General features: G+C 39.0%; 1 protein-coding gene across 1 annotated transcript in view; it reads right to left on the reverse strand.

Annotated features, from left to right (window-relative positions):
- Positions 1 to 21,769, reverse strand: part of LOC139719125 (dedicator of cytokinesis protein 3-like) — a 129,274-nt gene that overhangs the window by 37,015 nt on the left and 70,490 nt on the right. Inside the window, exons 26-39 of the mRNA XM_071630556.1 lie at positions 21,427 to 21,525; positions 13,941 to 14,161; positions 12,448 to 12,508; positions 10,822 to 10,981; positions 9,419 to 9,564; positions 8,290 to 8,378; positions 5,910 to 6,069; positions 4,978 to 5,220; positions 4,178 to 4,267; positions 3,393 to 3,494; positions 2,615 to 2,756; positions 1,928 to 2,094; positions 1,310 to 1,396; positions 366 to 542 (exon numbers count right to left, since the gene is read on the reverse strand). Coding sequence (XP_071486657.1) covers positions 366 to 542; positions 1,310 to 1,396; positions 1,928 to 2,094; positions 2,615 to 2,756; positions 3,393 to 3,494; positions 4,178 to 4,267; positions 4,978 to 5,220; positions 5,910 to 6,069; positions 8,290 to 8,378; positions 9,419 to 9,564; positions 10,822 to 10,981; positions 12,448 to 12,508; positions 13,941 to 14,161; positions 21,427 to 21,525 — 1,944 coding nt within the window. The remainder of the gene's footprint in view (positions 1 to 365; positions 543 to 1,309; positions 1,397 to 1,927; positions 2,095 to 2,614; positions 2,757 to 3,392; positions 3,495 to 4,177; positions 4,268 to 4,977; positions 5,221 to 5,909; positions 6,070 to 8,289; positions 8,379 to 9,418; positions 9,565 to 10,821; positions 10,982 to 12,447; positions 12,509 to 13,940; positions 14,162 to 21,426; positions 21,526 to 21,769) is intronic.

The raw sequence follows: 21,769 nt of genomic DNA on the forward strand, positions 1-21,769 counted from the left end.
TATGTTGTTCTGTGCATGTGACATCATAAACTGCAGTAGTAGTCTTCTCATCCAGCAGTGACTGCGCAGCAACTCTAAGAATTCACAACTTTTGAATGGATCATCTGATTTTCCTCAAATTTTCACTGATGTCCTCCATTAGAATTGCTGCATTCCCTCAATCCACATGTACAATGTGTATATTATCCCATCACGGATGAGTCCCGAGTATGCTTGGGCAGATGTCTGTGGAAATGTGTGTTGTAGCAAAATCAGCCCCATACTCAAAGGGTTAAAAGGTGAACGTGTCCTTTAAGATAAGAGCCTTGGACATATAAAGGGTTAAATGAGATAAAGAGAGGATGGGATTAAGGGATAATCCTCACCTCCTGGTAGACCTTTGCTCCTCCCATGACGGCAGCCTCTATCATACCCTGCAGCACCATGCTCAGCTGGTTGATGTTGGAGTTACGCTTCATCCGCTGACCCTCGATCAATGTCTTCACCTCTGAATTCTTGCTCTTCATCGTGTTGATGGCATTGGTGATTGGATTGATCTCAATCTAGATCGTAGCACACAGAGATGAAGATGAGAGTCTACATGCCCACACAGGTCTCATGTGTCATTTTCAATATTTGACATAATGGTCAAATCGAGCTTATCTCAACAACAACAACAACAACAACAACAACAACAACAACAACAACAACAACAACAACAACAACAACAACAACGACAACGACAACAGCGGCAACAACAACAACAGCAGCAACAACAACAGCAGCAGCAGCAACAGCAACAACAGCAGCAGCAACAAAAACAACAACCAAAAAATCCGTCAGTTCATGAGACAAGCCTGCTGAAAAACAGAAGTAAATCTTTGATAGATGCCATCTCAGTGAAACATTCAATACAACTGTCTCATAATTGATCATTGGACATGGCCTGTGGGACTGAAGAAGATTTACCAGCGGAAATCATGTGTTTTCTTGATTCCTCAATTCACAAATGTGATGCACAAGAACAACTAGTTTTCCTTGCAAAGAAGGGGGAAGGGCTGGCAGAGATAAATACATGTATCATCCCTGGAACAAACTCCAACATTTCCCTGGTTGTTTGAATTACACAATATCAACGAGATATAGCAAACAATTGTTTAAAAAAATAAAAGGTGAAACGAAGGGAGGGAAAATGAATAAAAATGTTGGTGTGGACTTATTCCATTTTAACACAAAAACTTACAAGATGCTGGTGTGATGATTAATCTCAATAGATCTGGCTCAGATTTCTGACTGGTCAAGATATCTCTTGACTGATTAGTCCACTTACCACCTCAGATTTGATGATCTCAGACCAGCTGAGAAGACCGGGCAGCGATGCGGCTGTGGTCACCATCGTTTTCTCAATCCAAAGTGTCTGAAGGTGACAACACCACCAGAGGTAGGCCGTTAGAATGAAAACTTTGGGAACTTTGATAATGAAAATACATTTCCACCTATTTAACAACATTGACACTGGATTTCAGGTGGACTAAATGTGCATATTTGTAAAAAGCATTACAAACAGAAATTCAGGCAAATTGAAAATGTGCAGCTTGATTTACAAAAGAAAATATCTATTATTCTTAAATGATGCATCCCCAATAATCTTCTTACTTAATCTTGCATGATTGTATCTTTTTCTTCCCAACATTGAATGCACAAAATGATTATGCCATGATCCTGGTAAGTATCCTCATCAGCAGTATCATCATCAGTGTTCATATCCTTACCACAGTCATTGTCTTCAGTTTAACTTGGTAGTAGCAGTTGTGATATATCCTGATTTCAAATATCCTTGCTCATTCCTATAACTCTATCTATCCCATGCATCAGCCTTATCTAAATCCACGTCAGCGGCAACGTTCATCTGGGATGGAGAATGCCACAGAGGCAAGCGGCAGCTCACCTTGAATTCTTTGCTCTTGTCCCGCTCCCCGCGGTGGAAGGGTCTGTCAAAGCTGAAGACGTTGATGTCGTAGTACTCTGCGTAGAAGCGGATGTTGGCAGGCAAGCTCTGCGTCTCCAGGTGGATTCTCTTGGGAGGAACTGGGGTGACACTCCTGACCTCGATGTCTGATACCAGGGGGTCATCATTAAGGAACATGAAAATACAAGATAAATGTACACAATCTACTACTCTCCAAAATGATTAAGTAGCTACGAAAGATCTTAAAATGTATCTTGATGTATAAAAGTAGCATGATTATTGTCAATGGGCAATGGTTAAAAAACAAGGCAATAATAATGATGACACCACTAATAACTTAGGAATATTATCTTTATGTAATTGCCATTATCATTGCTCTTCAACGGGCATTATACCCCCAGGGCTAGCATGCTAGCATGTGAGCAACCAAGGAGCAGCCAAATCAAGGAGTGTGACTCGCATAAAAGTTCAAAAGTTCAAGAACGCATTGTAAAAATGTTACTCCAGCCTGTAGTGCACTTGCCCGGAGTGAGGGTCCACCATTACTAAGTGGGTAACATGTGCAGCTCCTTGTAATCACAGAGAGTATCGTATAGTTCACTTTCTACAGGCAGTGAGAAAATTTCTTTGCATGGTAGAAATATGACAAGCTGACAAGAAGGATACACTGGTCATGGGCCGCTAGGTCATCCTCCGTGGGTGGCTGCTTCCCTGCCCAGGCTTTGGCTCTAGGGAAGTCTGCCTGGAATCTTTCAATCACCACCTGGGTTTGATCGAAGGGACGGCCACGGTACACATACTCCCGGTGCTAGAAATATATTCAAAGTACAAAATCATTGGACTCAATCATTTGAAGAATGGAACATATGATAAAAATTGTTTGTTCGCTTCACAATAAATCTCTTAGTAAGAAATGAATACTAGATGAATACAAATAATTCCACTCATTTTGTTTTTGTTTGCTTTTAATGGGGGAAAGGGGGCTAGAGAGATTGATGTTTGCATGGACACGAACAAAACAATGAACACACTTTTTTTATTAGTTCAAGAAAGTGTGATTTACGCCATACATTTCACACGTACAATCTCTCACAAATTTGGACTTGTGTGACAATTTTGGGAGTGGTCGATTCTCGATTGAGAACCAAATTGACATAATGATACAATCATTTTGCCACATTTTGGGAGAAGAAAAATAGTCATTTCCCACCTCAATTACATTATACAATGCATTCGTGTAACTGGAGGCAACATTTTCAAGAGTTGTTGACTTGGCAGACATTGGTCAACTCACCAAAAAAAATCACAAAAAAATCAAACAATCAAACAAATAACACTGGGGAATATACCACTTACACAGTATGATCAATATTCACTCACTTTGATTTCACAATGTCACCAGCACTTATCATATGTTTCTGATTTTTAAACAAATGCTTCTTACCTTCCTCAAGATTGGGAAGTTGCCAAAGAAACTGATGCGGAAGAACGTAGGCTGCTGTCTTAGCTGGGTTCTAACATTCTCAAAGAACTGGGCTTGAGTAACCTGTGGATAGAGAAAAATGTGTCACATGTATATTATCCATCACCAGTGGAACTGGGGGACCTGTACAGAATCTATGGGGACACTTTACACTCTTGTAGGAAGTGAGAGAAAATCTTCAAGAAACTATACATAATGTCCCAAGGCCCTGCAAAAGTTTGTGTTTTCATGAAGTGTGGCTTTGATAAAGAGGGAAAGGTCAATCTCCTCACCGGAATATGTGATTGTGTGTATACTTATTGCACAAGCAGGTTATCATGAGTACATTATGAGTGACATTCCATGCACATATTCTATTTCAATACAGGTACCTTGTTTTATCAAGACATCCTATTCTATAAAGAAAACCTTTTCACAAAGACATAAACTTCTATAAGACATGATACTCTATGATGACTTCCCGTTTTCTCCATATGTCCCTTTCTAAACAGATACCTCAACTATTGGCAAGCCAGGACTTCTATGTGTATGCAAATATTGCTTTTCAAATGTTATCAGGTACCATGTTTTTGTAGGTTCTTGCAACTCTTACAACTTACCAATACCACTTTCTTTATATATAGCTCTTATTGTTAAATACATGAAACTGTATCAAAGACAAGATAGACTGATAAACAGTTGTGCTGCTACAGCACTAGTATGCGCTCCACAATTCTTTTACAGGATGGTTGCCATGGGAGACTCACCAGCTGGACAGAGAGATTCTTGTAATCAAAGAGTTTGGTCTCATACTGTACCGCCAGCTCTTTGCATAGTGGTATGCCATATTCCCAGACCTGGGCGGAGAGAATAAAAAGAGGTTATAGAAGGATCATAGGGTCATGACTGGATGGGACAGAAACTTATCAATGCAGGAGATACTGTTTCATCAAGCCTAAACTTACAGCATTAATTATACACTTTGAAAATTATGATGATTTTAGGTTATGGATTGTCACAAGGCCAGGTCTAGCAAAAAGGACACAACTGAAAACAAACAAACAAACTAACAGCTCATTGCAAAAGTAAAAAGAGTGCGGATGTCACTTTGCAGATACATGGTGATGCAATAAATTTTAACACTCCAAAGAGTGGTAAAAAGAAAATTCTAATTCCTCTCCCTAAGGTGAAGTGTGAATTCACAGCAATACAGATGATTATATACGTTCAAGACATTTCCAAGTTGAAAGAAAGAGATCATTCAGAGGGGTGATGGTTCAGGTGAGAGTTTCTTCACTTTGTCTCCCTCTGCAAATTAAATTTGTTAAGATCGCAACTGCTGATCTGTAAATCCACAAACATGTCGAAAAAAAGGAACCAATGGGACTCGAACCTGTCATCTACTGCTTTCCGGGCAGCGACACTACCACCAGGCTGTCCCTGGTTGCTGGCAGTGACACGATGAACATGGAACAACTACCCAAGCTCCGAAATTCCGACATTGTCATGTTAAAGATATGGATTAAGAGAGTATGGCCAGAGTGACCAGGTGGTCAAGAGTTCTCACCTGACCCTTCTGGACCAGGTCGATGATGTCACAATAGAGCTTCTCCTTTCTCTCCCGCTCCGTCTGGGCGGGATGCTTGTGGTCCTTGAACAGCGGGAAGTCTGTCCACTCAAATGTATTGGCAAGCATCATGAGGGTGTGTGCTGCCTCGATGAAGTCCCCAGCGTTGTAGTGTAGGTCATGGAGGAGGTAGATGTACTTGACGTATATCTCCTTCCGTCTCTCATCATCCTTGTAAAAGTTCTTTTCACATGGGGTAAGATGGACAATGGTATGTAGTTTTCATTTCAAACAAAACTTGAAGACTTACTTATTTTGATGTCCCTATATGTGCAATGGACTTGTACTGTCGCTGCCTGGTAATTTGTATATATTTTATCTCCTATGGCGACCAGGGATGACATCTCATAGTGCTTTGTATCCAGTGGAAAAGGTGCTCTAAAAAAACAAATGTCTACTACTAGTTACTTGTTGGTGAAAATGTAATGTTGCAAATGGAGCTAGGAGGAAAGGGTTTTATTGGAAAGAAGTACTCAGGGCAACTGACTGACAAATTGCCCTGCATCGATGTAAATAAGCACTGAATAGGTTTCAGTAGTAGCCATGACAACAGAAATCACAGGCATACATACTCAAGCAGGATTCCAACCTAGGACCTCCTGATCAACAGATAGGTGTCTTATCTGCCAGGCCACCAAGCTTCCACCTGACAGCCAGTGCTGGTTCTAATCCTTCTAGCATGCAGTGGGTAATGCAGGATTACTAAAATTGATGAAATTCTTCCATCAAGTTGTTTCTATTGTGACTGATTGACAAATTGTTCTACATCGGCATAAATAAGCACTGGATTGATCAGTCTTTTTGGTAGCAGCCATGAAAAACAGAAATCATGGACATAGATTCGAATACTTATCAGCTGTTAGCAGACTCACCATGAGTTGATAGATGCAGCTGAGTCTGAGGTAGCGGTTCTCAAAGGATTTGTCGGACACGTTGCGGTAATCGATGAGCCTGGTGAGAAGTCTCTTGACCTTCTCTACAAAGAGTTCCCCCTTCTCCTTCCATGGTTGGCTGCTGATCCTTTGCAGCAGTCTGAGGGGACGGACAGAAGGTTGGGATGGACAAAAGGTTGGGATGGACAGAAGGTTGGGATGGACAGGAGGTTGGGGATGGACAGAAGGTTGGGATGGACAGAAGGTTGGGATGAACAGAAGGTTGGAATGGACAGAAGGTTAGGATGGACAGAAGGTTGGGATGGACAGAAGGTTGGGATGGACAGAAGGTTGGGATGGACAGAAGGTTTGGTGGACAAAAGGTTGGGATGGACAAAAGGTAGGGATGACCAGAGAAATGGAAAAAAGAAGAGTGTGAAAAGAGAAGCATGAGTGAGTTAAAGGTCCAGTTTACCTTTGGGAGTAGTGATTTTAAAAATCTTCAAGATACCACATTTGATGCATAGTATAGATCTGTTGTATCACAAAACATCCTAACATATAAGATTTTTGCAAGAGAGCCTAAAATATAAGGAGATATCAGTGTTTTTCTCAATAAACCGTTATTGTAGACGGTTTAGTCTGGAAACATTTTTATTGTAACTATTGTTCACATTTTGTTTATTTAACAATACTTAACATCGATTTTACCGATTACAATATTTACAGTGGTTGTTTCTATCCCTAACTCACATTTTGGAACTATTTCAAAGCACTAATCCTGGGTTTTTGTTTCGTCTGCAAATAGTAAAATATTGGCGTAGTGTAAATAAACAAACAAAGAACATCTGTCCGCATCTTGCGTGCCTGAGATTGTTGCAATATACAAAGCTAACAAAAGAAAGGGAAGGCAAAAACGCTACACTTTTAATGACCAAAGCAAGGAGAACTAGAAATGTCGCTACAGCGACTGGTTATACCCCCGCCAAACAACATTTCATAAGCTTTGGTCAAAACAACATTTCATAAGCTTTGGTCAAAAAACTGAGGAAGTAGTTAAATCCGCAAGATCTTTCCTTGATCTTCTGCCATTAATATGCCGTTACCATGGCAACATACTTTCGGGTACTGTCGAAAAGTGCGTCTTGCACATCTACAACCAAAGGCACACATCTGTACCAAGTTTCATGGAAATTGGGCAAAAACTGAGGAAGTAGTTTGCAACACAAAATTTTCCATCATTTTGGCTCATAATATGCGAGCTGTTACCATGGCAACATACTTTTTGTCACTGTCAAGAAATGTGTCATGCTGACCTATATCCTAAGACAAACATTCAATATGAATTCCATGAGAATTGGAAGAACACTGATGAAGCAGTTTTGCCATGAAGCATTTTGCCCTATATTTTACCAATAACATGCCGTTACCATGGCAACGCACTTTTTGCCACTGCGGAAATATGTGTCTTGCACATTAACATATTCAGATGAACATCTGTACCTAATTTCATAAAAATTGATCAAAAACTGTGGGAGGAGTTCGAGACGCAAGATTTGTACCCATTTTTGCCCATAATATGCCGTTACCATGGCAACGTACTTTTGGGTACTGTCAAAAAATACGTCTTGCATATCTATAACCCAAGGCACACATCTGTGCCAAGTTTTATGGGAATTGGTTGAAAACTGAGGAAGTAGTTCGCGACGCAAGATTTGCAACGGACCGACCGCCCGACCGCCCGACCGCCCGACCGTCCGCTGATTCCTATATACCCCCTTCAAACTTCGTTTGGCGGGGGTATAATAATAGGATGACGCTGTAATTCTATCTATACACATGTCACCTGAAGTTTGAGGAAGTGGTTCTAGAGGGCTAACACAAGAAACACTGTCAGCTTCTTGTCAAAAACATACAATCATACAAACAAAAAGAGAAGGTATTTTAAAAAAAAATGGGTGAAGAAAATGCCCAACAAATCTCAAAGTAATTTGAATGATGAGGTACAGGCAACTTCTGGTTTTGGTCTGTAATATCAATTACATTAAAAAATAATCAAGATATAATAAATCCACAGCAAAAACAATTCCCTGCAAACACCTCAAAAAAGATGTCACAGCTACATCAATCTGATTGATAGCTAACTGCAGGCATGAACAAAGTTCAGGTGGTGGGGCAGTGATCATGAACATATATTGTGTAATGGCACAAAAATCAAATGGGAACACACACCCTCCACTCATGAAATTAGTGGGTCCACAAGAGCTATATTGTCATTATTGTGTAACCGCTGGTGTAAAAGGGAATGCATCAATAGCATCTATACCACCCATTAACCTACAGTGCATACTCCCAAATTATTAAAAGCAAATTGCCTCACATTTCACTGAAGATCTCTGTGTAGTCTTCATCTCCCTTCTTCTGCCCACAAACCACATCATCCAGCTTGTCAATCAAGTCATCCTCCAGCTACACGGATTTAAAAAAAAAAAAAAAGCAGGAGATAAAATATGAATGATGGCTGATATCTGACACAATCAATGAAAGCAACAAATCATCATTCGAGCTTGTGATTAAACATGACTACTGCCTAGAAATTTTCACCCGTCTTGCCACACATCACACAACACACAAACATTTCTCAAGCCCCAATGATTAGCCACTTTCATTGTCGGTTGTCACTCCTCCGACGTGTGTGGTATCCTTTACTGCAGTCTCCATCACAAAGGATATTTTTCCAATCAGTCCCACAGGCCTCATCTCTGTGCACTTCAATTCCAAGGACTGCATTCAACAGTCTACATTTCACCAATGGTGGCGCTATAGTCTATTGCTAACACATCTTTGCAGGCAGGTGGCTAATATGCAGAAAGCTACAGAAGATGTGGATTGCTCCTGAATAACTTCTTATAAACCAAGCAACATTTGACTACACTGTTCAGCTCTGGTGAAGAAACTTTACCACATTGGGCCTACACAAGTTGTGTGGCTGACGTATTTACTTCAGGTAAACAAGACTGGTGCTGTCAAAGTTCATGATAATTTGAATAATCAATTCATTTTTCAACAAAGGAGGCAAGAATCATGATATTTAGAATATATCAAGCCTGCATAAATTTAACAAGATTTTGACAAAAAGATATATGTACTGACACTTGTAGTAATGCACAGAAAATAGGAGAGTGACTAACTCTCAACTTGACATCATCATGGAGCTGTGCTATGCTCAAAGTTAAGGTGTACGCTTTGGAAAGTATGACCCATGACCCTTGACCCACGACTCTCTTATGTTATCTACTTCCTGGTCTTCTCTCCAGGCTTAGTTTGTAGATTTTTTCCCCTCATTCAATCTCCTCCACTAAACTTGCACAGGTATTTCATTATTTCCACAAAAGCAGTTGAAAGTTGTTCTCTATCAGCTGGTGTCCACATAAAGTTGCTAAATGATTTTGGTAGGTGGTCTAACGTTGTGACCCTTTGGAGGCAGTGAGAGACTGACCGCCACTGACCTGCAAGATGGTACCCTTCTCCTGCATCTCACAGCACATGATGTCAAAGATGAGGGGAAGGCTTGCCCGTCGTATCGCTTCATGGGGAATGAGGGTCACCTCAAGGAAGGGTCTCGTCAAGTTGCTGAACTGCACCTTAGCAGTGCCTGGAGACAAAGAAATGGGTAAACTTACAATCTGTACACTAATCCTTGATGTTATAGTGCCAATTTTTAATACAGTCAAGCCTTCCTAAGTGGCAACCTGTCTATAGTGGCCATCTGCTGTAAACGGCCACTAAAAACGATTTCCTCCAAGAGAAAAGCAATATAAATGACCCTGTCTATAGCACCACCTGTCTGTAATGGCCACTTTTTTCATCTCCCCTGGGTGGCCACTATAGACAGGTGTGTATGATCTGCTTTATTCAGGGTAGCCTCTTCAGTGTTGCCTCGGCTCTTCAAGAGGGTCCTGCCATCATTATTACCCAAGCATTGTTAGGTATCCATTTACACACCTTGGTCGAGAGGGACATACAAGTAGTGGGTTAAAACATCTTGTCTGAGGATGTAGGCATTTGGCAGGATTTGAACTCAGGACCTCTGACTGAAAGTCAAGACTCTTGCCACAGCAGAGCATTCTACCAAGACTGCAGCATGAAATGCTTATAAGAATCCAATTCCAGGAGCTAGTGTTGGTAGGAATAAGCAAATTGTGTTTGAGTATTCTTGGCTGCAAAGAGGCATCATGCTAGATATCAGTTGTACTGAAATACTACATGTAGGCCCTGGTGTGACTGTCACTAGCATCATGGCAGAATGGACAGTGATACATTTTGTCATTAGCTCCTTAATAGCTATGTTTCAGTCATCTGTTGGATGCTGATTTCTATTATGGAGAAAGAGCTGTAGTTTATGTCCTGTACAGTTGGCTGTATTGTATTGAATAAATATGAATACTATATAGTTGGCAGCTGCAATTTCTGTGTCTCAAAGAGATTGCAAGGTCAATAGAGACTGGAAGATTACACACAAAAAAGTCACGCCTTATTTTCATATCATATAAATAACAAGCATGAAAAAAAGAAAGACAATCCCATAAGATATTTTCCGCCCATGGCATATCACAGCTAAGTAAAAGTCAGTGCTTCTCAACCAGTGGGGTGCAGCCTACTGGTGGGCCGCAATATTTTTCCCAAAATAAAATAGTACAAGTTTGTAGTCAATCTAAACATGGAAATGGGCCTTTAAAAACCTCACAGGAAACAAAGTGGGCCCTGGGTTAAACACAGTTGAGAAGCGTGGATATAAGCAATAGATGGCTGGGATCCAAAGCAGCATAAGACATTCCTAGCATCAAAAAGAACATGGGAGTGCTAGGTACTAATGAGTCTATTTGTGCAAGGGCTCCCTCTATAGACTCACCGAGACTATCCCACTTCTGGATCATTTCCTTCATCATCTCAAGCCGCATGTCACCAAACTTCTCCTTGAGTCTCTCCTGCTTGGCCTGGGTGAAGGACTCCAGCTGCAAGGCAGGCTGGGTGATGAAGTACACCGCCAACTCAAAGTACTGGGATCTCAGCTGCAACAGCATCACACAGAACACAAATGACAATGATGTATTTTAGTATGGGAGTACAAATGTATGTTAGCATTTAAAGCTTATCTCCAGACACTCAGGGTATGGTGGTGTTAAAGTGAAAATAATGATGAATTATCGCTTGTGGTCATTCATAATTTCTAGATATCTGTGGTGGTGTTTAAAGAAAATGGAAAGGATAACTGGCATCACTAAAGTCTACAACCGCCAAAACCTCTGCTGTGCTGGTGTCAACAAGAAAAAAAAAAAAATCAAATATACCAGCATGAATTGATACTTGCATGCTTTTACTGAACATTTCAAAAATCTCATACCTATCCAGTAGCATTATGTGCACAATCTGCGGGAGCATTCAAGGGGCAAAAGTCTGTTTTGCTCTTGTTTTTTTGTTTTTTGTTTTTTGATTTTTGCAAAAAAACACACACTCTGCATTCATTTGAATAGGAAAAAGTGTTGTACCAATTGAAGTCAGCTATCTTGGGGCATGTTACTGTAAAGGAATGATCCTCAAGTGACTGTCACTGATAACATAGTTCTGGCTGCACTGACCCATCAAGGCCCTGAAACACATGTGTTTTTCATCCTGTATTTCTTTTACTATAAATTTTACAATTCATTCATAGTGTTACATAAGCTAAAGTATTGAAGAAAAAAAACTCTCATCTGAGTCATTTGTTGTTGATATAATCAATAATTTTGGTTGCAGAATTTTCAAAAATTCTTTAATTGTTCCATTTACAGCTGATTCTTTTAATCACACATTTCAAAAGATTTACGTATTTTCTTCTCATTCAAGCTAAAATTTTGTTCTTATTTCTTTCTGATTTGTGCCATTTTGATGAATTCAACCAGTTCCAGCCAATCTTTCTCCAATATTTGATATGCAGTGACATTCAGAGTTGCCAATTTAATGACAAGATGATAAGCTCTGTAACAAAATTCTGCCAGGACTTGAAGGGCTATCAGTGCTACATATGAAGACTTTGTTTGCAAAAACCGATAAGTCCATGTTTGTCAAATGGATATATTTGCGATTAAAGGTCAAGAAAAATAAAGAGAATAATAAGAAATTTTTTGCTTCTTTTGACCATAACTTCATAAATATACCTTTATATGTAGTGACCAATATATCATTTAAAAGGTATTATTTTGTACTTTATGACAAAGACTGTACTTCAAAATCTTCAAAAACGGACTTATCGGTTTTTGCATACAAACTCTTCATATGCACACTGACTGCCCCATGACCTGGAGAGGGAGTTATATCATATTGGATGGTTATGAATGGGATACCAGGGAATATTGCACGAGTCAGGGACGATATTGCACGAATCGAAGATGAGTGCAATATTTGTCCTAAAGAGTGCAACATTCCCTGGTATTCCATGAATTAATGCCATCCAATATAATTATTGGATAGGGTAAACGATATTGGACAGGGCACTCACTCTTATTGTGTCTTCGTGGTTGAGGTCTGCACACAATCTCTTGATTGCAGCTTGGATTACCCTGTAGAAGCAAAAGACATGTATGCTCAGTATTAAACATTTTATCTACTACGAGTGAGCTTCATTTACCTATCCATTCAATATTTATATGATATTGGATGGCTATGAATGGAATACCAGGGAATATTGCACGAGTTAGGGCCAACATTGCACGAATCGAAGATGAGTGCAGTATTGACCCTAACAAGTGCAATATTCCCTGGTATTCCATGAATCAAGGCCATCCAATATAATTATTATCATCTATACAATCAAGTACAGCAAGCATGAACTGCACAAAATTACCCGGCTTTTACTCGTCTTTGAAGTTGACTTAATTGGCAGTCACATCCCAGCGCTGAAAAGGGGAAGCCCCTAAAACTGCGTATGAAACAAACAACTAGCAAGATGTTTGCGCGCTTGTGAATTGTAACAAAATGACGCGCACTAGTAGCAAGCGTTTGCGCATTCAGCAAGCGCTCGCGCAATAAATGAGACAGAATTGAATATGGTGTGATCTTGAACGGCAAGTAACAACAGTAGCCTATGGGGAATTAATACCTTGGCCTATGCGTTTCGTTCAATATGCTCTGATATTGAACGGTAAAAACTGAGCGGACTACAATACGCGTTTTTACTGCGCCGCTAAAACGTCCTCTATAGATGATAATTGCCATTCTGGCATCAGAATGGTAAATGTTGAATGGATAGTAAGTAGAATGAGATGAAGTTGATAATATCCATGATGCACAAAGGGAACTCTCACTATGATCTCAGCCATCACCATTCACAACTTGTACGTTATTTTAATGACACTGTTGTTTTGATAAACCTGACAGGGCTGATATGGATATTGTGGTGGAATAGACTTTCACAAGCTACACCTTGCAGATGTCACTTCTACTGGCATCAACACTGCTAGCCAAGCCATCTAGAGTCACTCCTTACATAGGAAAACTTGATAATGACCATGACAGGGCAGACTCGCAGATCATAATTACAATGACGACGAAACTTGATACATGTATCTGAATACACGCAGGAAGTCAGCTCTGATATGACATAACTTTATATTCAAAAAGCAGAAACTCAAAAGTCATCTGCAATAATAGAGCAAACGTCAATAACAAAAATTTTGATCTTCAGAAAGGGAAAAAATTACTTGGCTCAGGAAGAGTTAGAAAGACTACTAATGCAATGGTCATCCTGGTGAAAGTCAAGGACATGGCCTTGACTTATTTGACCTATTTCTGGGGTAAATCTACATTGTCTTATTCTTGTGAAAAAAAAACCCAACATATGTTAGAAACATACTTCATGCTTCTACAATAATATAAACCTCAAATCTACATGCCAATGCACAGATTATAAGCCATCATCTTCACATCATCTTGTGTGCAGGAGTGAGGTTAAAAATTCCTCACGAGGGTCATGTTAAGACCGACCACGCCCACCTGTTAGTGACCATCCTCATGGCAGCCCAGTCCTTGGGGTAGATATCCATGGTGACGCATTCCTGGAAGAGCATCAAGATGCCCCGCAGGAACTCGTACCGTTGGTTGGAGTTGGAGAAGTTGTCGATGAGCATGGCGAAGTGGTGCTCCTGCATCAGCCGCAGCATCTCCATCAGGCACGTGATGCAGCGAGTCTGGAGCCAGAGCAAAACATGTGGGGGTCAGAGGTCAGAGGTCAGAGGTCAGGGGTCAATTTGAAGAAGAGGGAATCGATTGCTATACACAACAGACTTGCCTCTGCCTTCTCATTTGAACACTGCATATCTCTGCAAGCATGGCCTTTCATTTACACAGAGACAATGACAAAAGTGTAAAGGCCTTTGACCCTGACCTTTGACCCTCACTCATGAACTTTGGTGCAAATTATTGTCAATTCCCTTCTACCAAATCAACCAAATTACAGTACCTCTAGATATTCCTAGCTGATATTTCAGTGGAAAAGTATCACTTGTAGCCAAATGTCTTCTTTGAATAGAGATGTCCATCTCATTGGCATAGAATCTGCAAATGGGCCGAAATTATTGCCTTTTGTTTTTAGTCAGTCTATTCACAAGTCTCTATCTAATTTCCTTCTCATGAAAATGAATTTAGAAAGAAGTGTTGGCATTAAATCATTCTAGCATTGAAATATTGTAAAACCAGAAATGTTCGCATGCATTCTGATTTCAAATTTTGTGAAATCAAAATGAACGCAAAAGTTCTGTATACAATACATTGAATGCCAGTGGCAAATCGTGAAAATTTCTTGCCACCAAAAAGGTCGCCAACTCTAATTTGTGAAAATTTAATGCTGGGAAAATTTCTTGCTTCAAAGTAATCAAGTGATGTCTTTTTTGCAGACATTTTCTATTGCTGGTCATTGAAGATGATATGTATATGAAACATTTTGAAGTTGATATTTACTTTGCTAGTAAAATCAAATAGCATTAAACAATTGCAATACATCATTCACACTCTCTTCACTGTTTTGAATAACAAGTAACCAATTTTGGTGCTATTGCAAGGAAAGTTTGAGGGAAACAAACAAGGAAATGAACTAATTTTGAGAAAATGATAGTTGGGCAAGAATTTCATGAAAATAGGACTGCCTTTACACATTAAATGGAGATATATGTAAATGTGTATAATCCAAATGTAAAATGTATGTCAATACCATATATGCATTATCTAGATGCAGCATAAACCATATGAATCCTCTAGAAATAACTGTGATGAAAGCACTAACACTATGACTTGTGTACCACATCAATCACCACCAGACTAAGCTTTAATGCATCAAAAAAATCTTCAGGTGTTGAATTTGTGTGATATATTCCATAGAATCAGGAGCTATCATAATTGAAAGTTGCATGAGCAAGTATTAGAAAGGAGTCGATCAGTGCAAATTGAATTTAGTGTCAAATTGAATTGAGTATCAATTCTTAATATATGTTTCATATAATTATGACACATTTCTAAGTATCTAAGTATATTCAGGCTTCAGATATATGTAGTTTTTATAATGAAGCATTTTTATGCAAAATGACATGTAAGAACTAATGAAAAAATATACACATATGAATAAGTATTTTTTTTATTTCATTCTACCAAAACAAAAGGACAAATACTAACTACTTCAACTTAGCAATGAACTACACAACTGAATTTCTGTACTAAACTGAACTGTCTAAATAATGTATAAACATACCCACACAGTGCTGATACAAGGTATTGACACAAGCAATGGCCAGAATGTGATTTTATGTACCTGAAGTTTTTTGAATATGGGACTATGAATGATGCTTCAATGAATAATATAAATGTATTCAACCAATTTTTTCTTCAATAAACGGCACAGCAAAGAAGGGTTTTATTTATCTCATTTTCCTTTTTTTTACACTTCATAATGACCATTGGTTATGACTGGTGGCAAAAAATCTATCTAACCTTAATTCTACAATTGTACATCACATGTACCCAGAAAATTGAGTTCTTGCAGACAGAAAGCATACACCTCTCAGAACATGCAATAGTTTCAAACCATGACATGCAGTTAAAAACAGACGATGCATAAAATGCACGGGGTTATGAAGTCAATCACTGCTTTTGTTAAAACTCTTAACACATGCTTTTTTTTTCATTGAAATGATATCATGGCATTATGTTTTTACTGAAAAGCAGTAGCTCTGATAATGGTCTTTTCATTTTTTTTGTTTTGTTTTTCCTCTTCTATGTTTTTACAGACCGCGTCATTCTTGTATGAAAAGAGGAAGCTTTGCAAAGACACTTTTGATCTTCAGAAGCCCAAAGTAATGGAGTATAATATCTTATCATGTCTCAGAATTGAATATCCATTTCATACATCTACAGATCAAGCGTATTTTATGAAAGATATCAATGTTTGTTTGCTATTTGTACTATCCAAATATCAACATTTTAAAAAAAAGTAACAGGTTGTAGTGCTAAAAGTTCGAAAAACAAATGAGGAGGGGGGATAACAATCTTGGTTCTACTCAATTCAAACTGATAAAATAATGAGAAATGAAGTATTTGGTACGCTAGTACACTTTTGTCTTTTTTCAATTAACCCGTTGAGGACGAGTCCCGAGTATACTCGGGCAAGCGTCTATGGGAAATGCGTGTTGTAGCAAAATCAAACCGTCCTCAGCGGGTTAAAATAGGTGTTAAAAAATCACACTAAATGCAGGCAAAACTAGGCAAACCAACTTTGTCAGAGGTCTTTCTTCATGCGTAGAATATATATCATTTCCTTTCACAGTAGTTAACTTTTCTTCAAGAGATCACATGTCGGAATCAGTCAAAAGCGTGTGCTGTGTGTAGACACAATGGCCCGAATTCACGATGGTGGTACAAATGAAACCATGGTTTAAACCATGAACAAAAACCATGGAGCGCCAAGTGTCGCAGGGAATATTTCGTTACGAAATTGGTCATTTCGAAGACAAAATTACCGTTTCATTAACGAAATTATCATTTCGTGGACGAAATGTTCCTTTAGTTACAAAATGTTGTCATTTCATTACGAAATGATCATTTCATCGACAAAATGACTGATTTCGTAACGAAATATTCCATGCGACACTTGGCGCTCCATGGTTTTTGTCCATGGTTTAAACCACGGTTTCATTTGTACCACCTTCGTGAATTCGGGCCAATAAGGGCATGTCCAAAGGGTCAAAGAGGTATAAATGGATGGAATCTAAGGCAATCGTTTAGCTCTGCATTTCACGGACACAGCTGATGAAAAAAACTACCAATGCTCTTTGTCTTATCAAAAATTGTCCTGTAAGCATTGTTTAAATCAAACCATCAGTTTCAGAAGCTTTTTGTTTGCCTGGAACATAATGTTATTGGATCAACAGCAATAGTTCGGTCCATTAGAAGCACAATCACAATTACAAAGCACACTCAGGAGGACAAGGTAACAATGTTAACTACCAGCATTCAGTTCCATGATTTTTTTTTTTTTCATTTACGAAGCAATGCAAGTCATTCACATCACATAAATTTCCCAAAGAAAAAGGGGCACAGCATCCTTTCATGACACTGTATTTATTGATCGGGTGAATATGTTGTAGACATGATTGTAAAAGTTCAACTATTTGGGATCAACTGGATTTTTCCTTCTTTTTTTTTTTTTTAAATGGTTCCAACATGTGATATCTGTCAAAGTGTAAAAAAAAAGAGAGAAGAAGATGGTAGAGGTAGGGCAGTCGGTGTATACGTTCCAACTTCTCAGCATGATTCTTTGCAAGAGTACAACGCATAGTTTTTCTAAACTGTGATATCATAATTCAAAGTTTTACTTACTCTGAGCCGTCTACGATTCTTCTACAAAGCAAACAATTAGGCAAAGCAAAAAATGTGATTGTTACTTAAAAGCACTCAGAGTCACCATGTTTTGTAGTTTTCTGCAATGCAAGCATTCTTGCATTCATTATTACTGTGCGTATGTTTCACATGAGCAACTTCATTAGGGTCTGGTTTAATATGAGCTAGCAATTACTATTTTCTACACAAAAATTAACTATTCTTCAAATTCCAGTGTAAACATTCAGTGTAAACATGACACCTGGCTCCCGCTATAAGTTGTTCAATGGAAAAGTTAAATGAACAATTCATTAATGTCACAATGGAATGAAACAGTTATGAAAGTTAGGATTTAGTGAACATGATAAAAATGTAAGACAAAATGATTCTTATACATGCCATGGCAATCTAATATCTAAAATGATATCACCAACACTTCCCGAGACAAAATTTTATGAACAAATAAACACATACACACAAGCACACAAAACAAACCCCAATGAAAACCCACCACATACTGATCAAATTTTTAAAAAAAGAAGAAGAATGCAAATGGCAAATATCTAATAGTCTTTAGAATAGCCCCTGGGCAGATATAGTGCCCACAAATAATGTTTCATTCCACTACATTTTACAGGTCATGATACTGACCACACCATACAAGACAAATTTCTGACAAAAACTAGGATATAACAAGGAAAAGTAGAAATTACGCGGTGCGTAAAATGTGTCCCCGCCGGAAGTAGCATTTAGTAGCAAAATGTACAATATCGGTAAAAAATCAAGGTCAAAGGTCAAAGAAGTCAAAGGTCAAAATTCTGTGTAGAAGTTTTGAAGCCCTCACCTAGTGCCATCACAAAAAGCAAACGGAATCGAAATCGGGAGAAGTCAAAGGTCAAAATTCTGTGTAGAAGTTTTGAAGCCCTCACCTAGTGCCATCACAAAAAGCAAACGGAATCGAAATCGGGTTAGAAATGGCAAAGGAGTAGCATTTTGTAGCCAATGTACAATGTAGGTCAAAAATCAAGGTCAAAGGTCAAAGAAGTCAAAGGTCAAAAATCTGTGTAGAAGTTTTGAAGCCCTCACCTAGTGCCATCACATAAAGAAAACGGAATCGAAATCGGGTTAGAAATGGCAAAGGAGGAGCATTTTGTAGCCAATGTACAATATAGGTCAAAAATCAAGGTCAAAGGTCAAAGAAGTAAAGGGTCAAAATTCTGTGTAGAAGTTTTGAAGCCCTCACCTACAGACTGTAGTGCCATCACATAAAGCAAACGGAAATGAAATTGGGTTAGAAATGGCAAAGGAGTAGCATTTTGTAGCAAAATGTACAATGCAGGTCAAAAATCAAGGTCAAATGTCAAAGAAGTCAAAGGTCAAAATTCTGTGTAGAAGTTTTGAAGCCCTCACCTAGTGCCATCACATAAAGCAAACGGAATCGAAATCGGGTTAGAAATGGCGAAGGAGTAGCATTTTGTAGCCAATGTACAATATAGGTCAAAAATCAAGGTCAAAGGTCAAAGAAGTCAAAGGTCAAAATTCTGTGTAGAAGTTTTGAAGCCCTCACCTAGTGCCATCACATAAAGAAAACGGAATCGAAATCGGGTTAGAAATGGCGAAGGAGTAGCATTTTGAAGCAAAATGTACAATATAGGTCAAAGGTCAAGGTCAAAGGTCACAACTGAAATTCTGTGTAGAAGTTTCAAAGCTCCCATGTAGTGCTATCATATAAAGCAAACAGAATCAAAATTGGCTCATAAATGACAGAGAAGTAGCAAATTGAACATTTTGATCACACACGGACGCACAGACAGACGGACGCACAGACAGACGGACGGACGGACACACGGACACACACACGTACGGAGCCCGTTTCATAGTCCCCTGCTCGAACTCGTTCGGCGGGGACAATAAGTTTACTTTGCAGGACACATACTCGAGTACATGAACAAGCATGCATTTGAATATGACTATCAAAGAAAAAGAAATTAAACACTCGGAGAGTGCAGACCTCCTCCAAGAAGCTCATTTCCACCCACAGGGTCCAGACGGTGATCCTGACCTCTACCAAAGTTTCATATTATGTTCCTTGCATCAATATCAACTTTTCCTAACAATTCCACCCAAATTCAATTATCAACTTTTTGAGCTATTTTTGCAAACAGGCAGACAAATAAACAAACAAACAAACAGACAAACAAACCATCACCAACAAATACATAACCTCCTTGGCAGAGGTATAAAGACAACAAGGAAAAGTAGAAATTACGCGGTGCGTAAAATATGTCCCCGCCGGAAGTAGCATTTAGTATCAAAATGTACTATATAGGTCAAAAGATCAAGGTCAAAGGGCAAAGAAGTCAAAGGTCAACATTCTGTGTAGAAGTTTTGAAGCCCTCACCTAGTGCCATCACATAAAGCAAACGGAATCGAAATCCGGTAAGAAATGGCGAAGGAGTAGCATTTTGTAGCCAATGTACAATATAGGTAAAAAATCAAGGTCAAAGGTCAAAGAAGTCAAAGGTCAAAATTCTGTGTAGAAGTTTTGAAGCCCTCACCTAGTGCCATCACATAAAGCAAACGGAATCGAAATCGGGTTAGAAATGGCGAAGGAGTAGCATTTTGTAGCAAAATGTACAATACAGGTCAAAAAAACAAGGTCAAAGGTCAAAGAAGTCAAAGGTCAAAATTCTGTGTAGAAGTTTTGAAGCCCTCACCTAGTGCCATCACATAAAGCAAACGGAATTGAAATCGGGTTAGAAATGGCGAAGGAGTAGCATTTTGTAGCAAAATGTACAATATAGGTCAAAAAATCAAGGTCAAAGGTCAAAGAAGTCAAAGGTCAACATTCTGTGTAGAAGTTTTGAAGCCCTCACCTAGTGCCATCACATAAAGCAAACGGAATTGAAATCGGGTTAGAAATGGCGAAGGAGTAGCATTTTGTAGCAAAATGTACAATATAGGTCAAAAAATCAAGGTCAAAGGTCAAAGAAGTCAAAGGTCAACATTCTGTGTAGAAGTTTTGAAGCCCTCACCTAGTGCCATCACATAAAGCAAACGGAATCGAAATCGGGTTAGAAATGGCGAAGGAGTAGCATTTTGTAGCAAAATGTACAATACAGGTCAAAAATCAAGGTCAAAGGTCAAAGAAGTCAAAGGTCAAAATTCTGTGTAGAAGTTTTAAAGCCCTCACCTAGTGCCATCACATAAAGCAAACGGAATCGAAATCGGGTTAGAAATGGCGAAGGAGTAGCATTTTGTAGCAAAATGTACAATATAGGTCAAAGGTCAAGGTCAAAGGTCACGACTGAAATTCTGTGTACAAGTTTCAAAGCTCCCATGTAGTGCTATCATATAAAGCAAACAGAATCAAAATTGGCTTATAAATGACAGAGAAGTAGCAAATTGAAGATTTTGATCACACACGGACGCACACACGGACGCACACACGGACGCACACACGGACGGACGGACGGACACACGGACACACACACGTACGGAGCCCGTTTCATAGTCCCCTGCTCGAACTCGTTCGGCGGGGACAAAAAGGTAGAATATTATATGAAATTCCTCAAAAACATAAAATGTGGATAAGACAAGGAATGGTGGTACTCACATGCAGCTCTGTCCTAGAGTCAGAGGCAGGCACCATACACAGGATATCTCTGAAGAGATACCTCATGACCAGACCTATCTCTTTCTCAACCTGCTCCGTCTGGTAGTCAAAGGCAAAGCAAGAAGAAAAGCGATTAGAATGGTAATCTTTCTTGTAACACTTATGAAGATGACAACACAGATGACCACGATTTAGTCGTCAAATAGAGCCAATAACAAAAATCAATAACATTGTTTTTGTCATGTGTACCAACAACTACAGCACTTACATGACATCAGGTTTGTACTAAGAAAAGAACACAAGTATTGGCACCTGACACAACCCTGTAATGTAACATCATTGC

This window comes from Diadema antillarum, unplaced genomic scaffold (genome assembly GCF_040938485.1).
Source record: "Diadema antillarum isolate AM-2024a unplaced genomic scaffold, OU_Dant_1.0 scf00000104, whole genome shotgun sequence".
Classification (NCBI taxonomy): Eukaryota; Metazoa; Echinodermata; class Echinoidea; order Diadematoida; family Diadematidae; genus Diadema; species Diadema antillarum.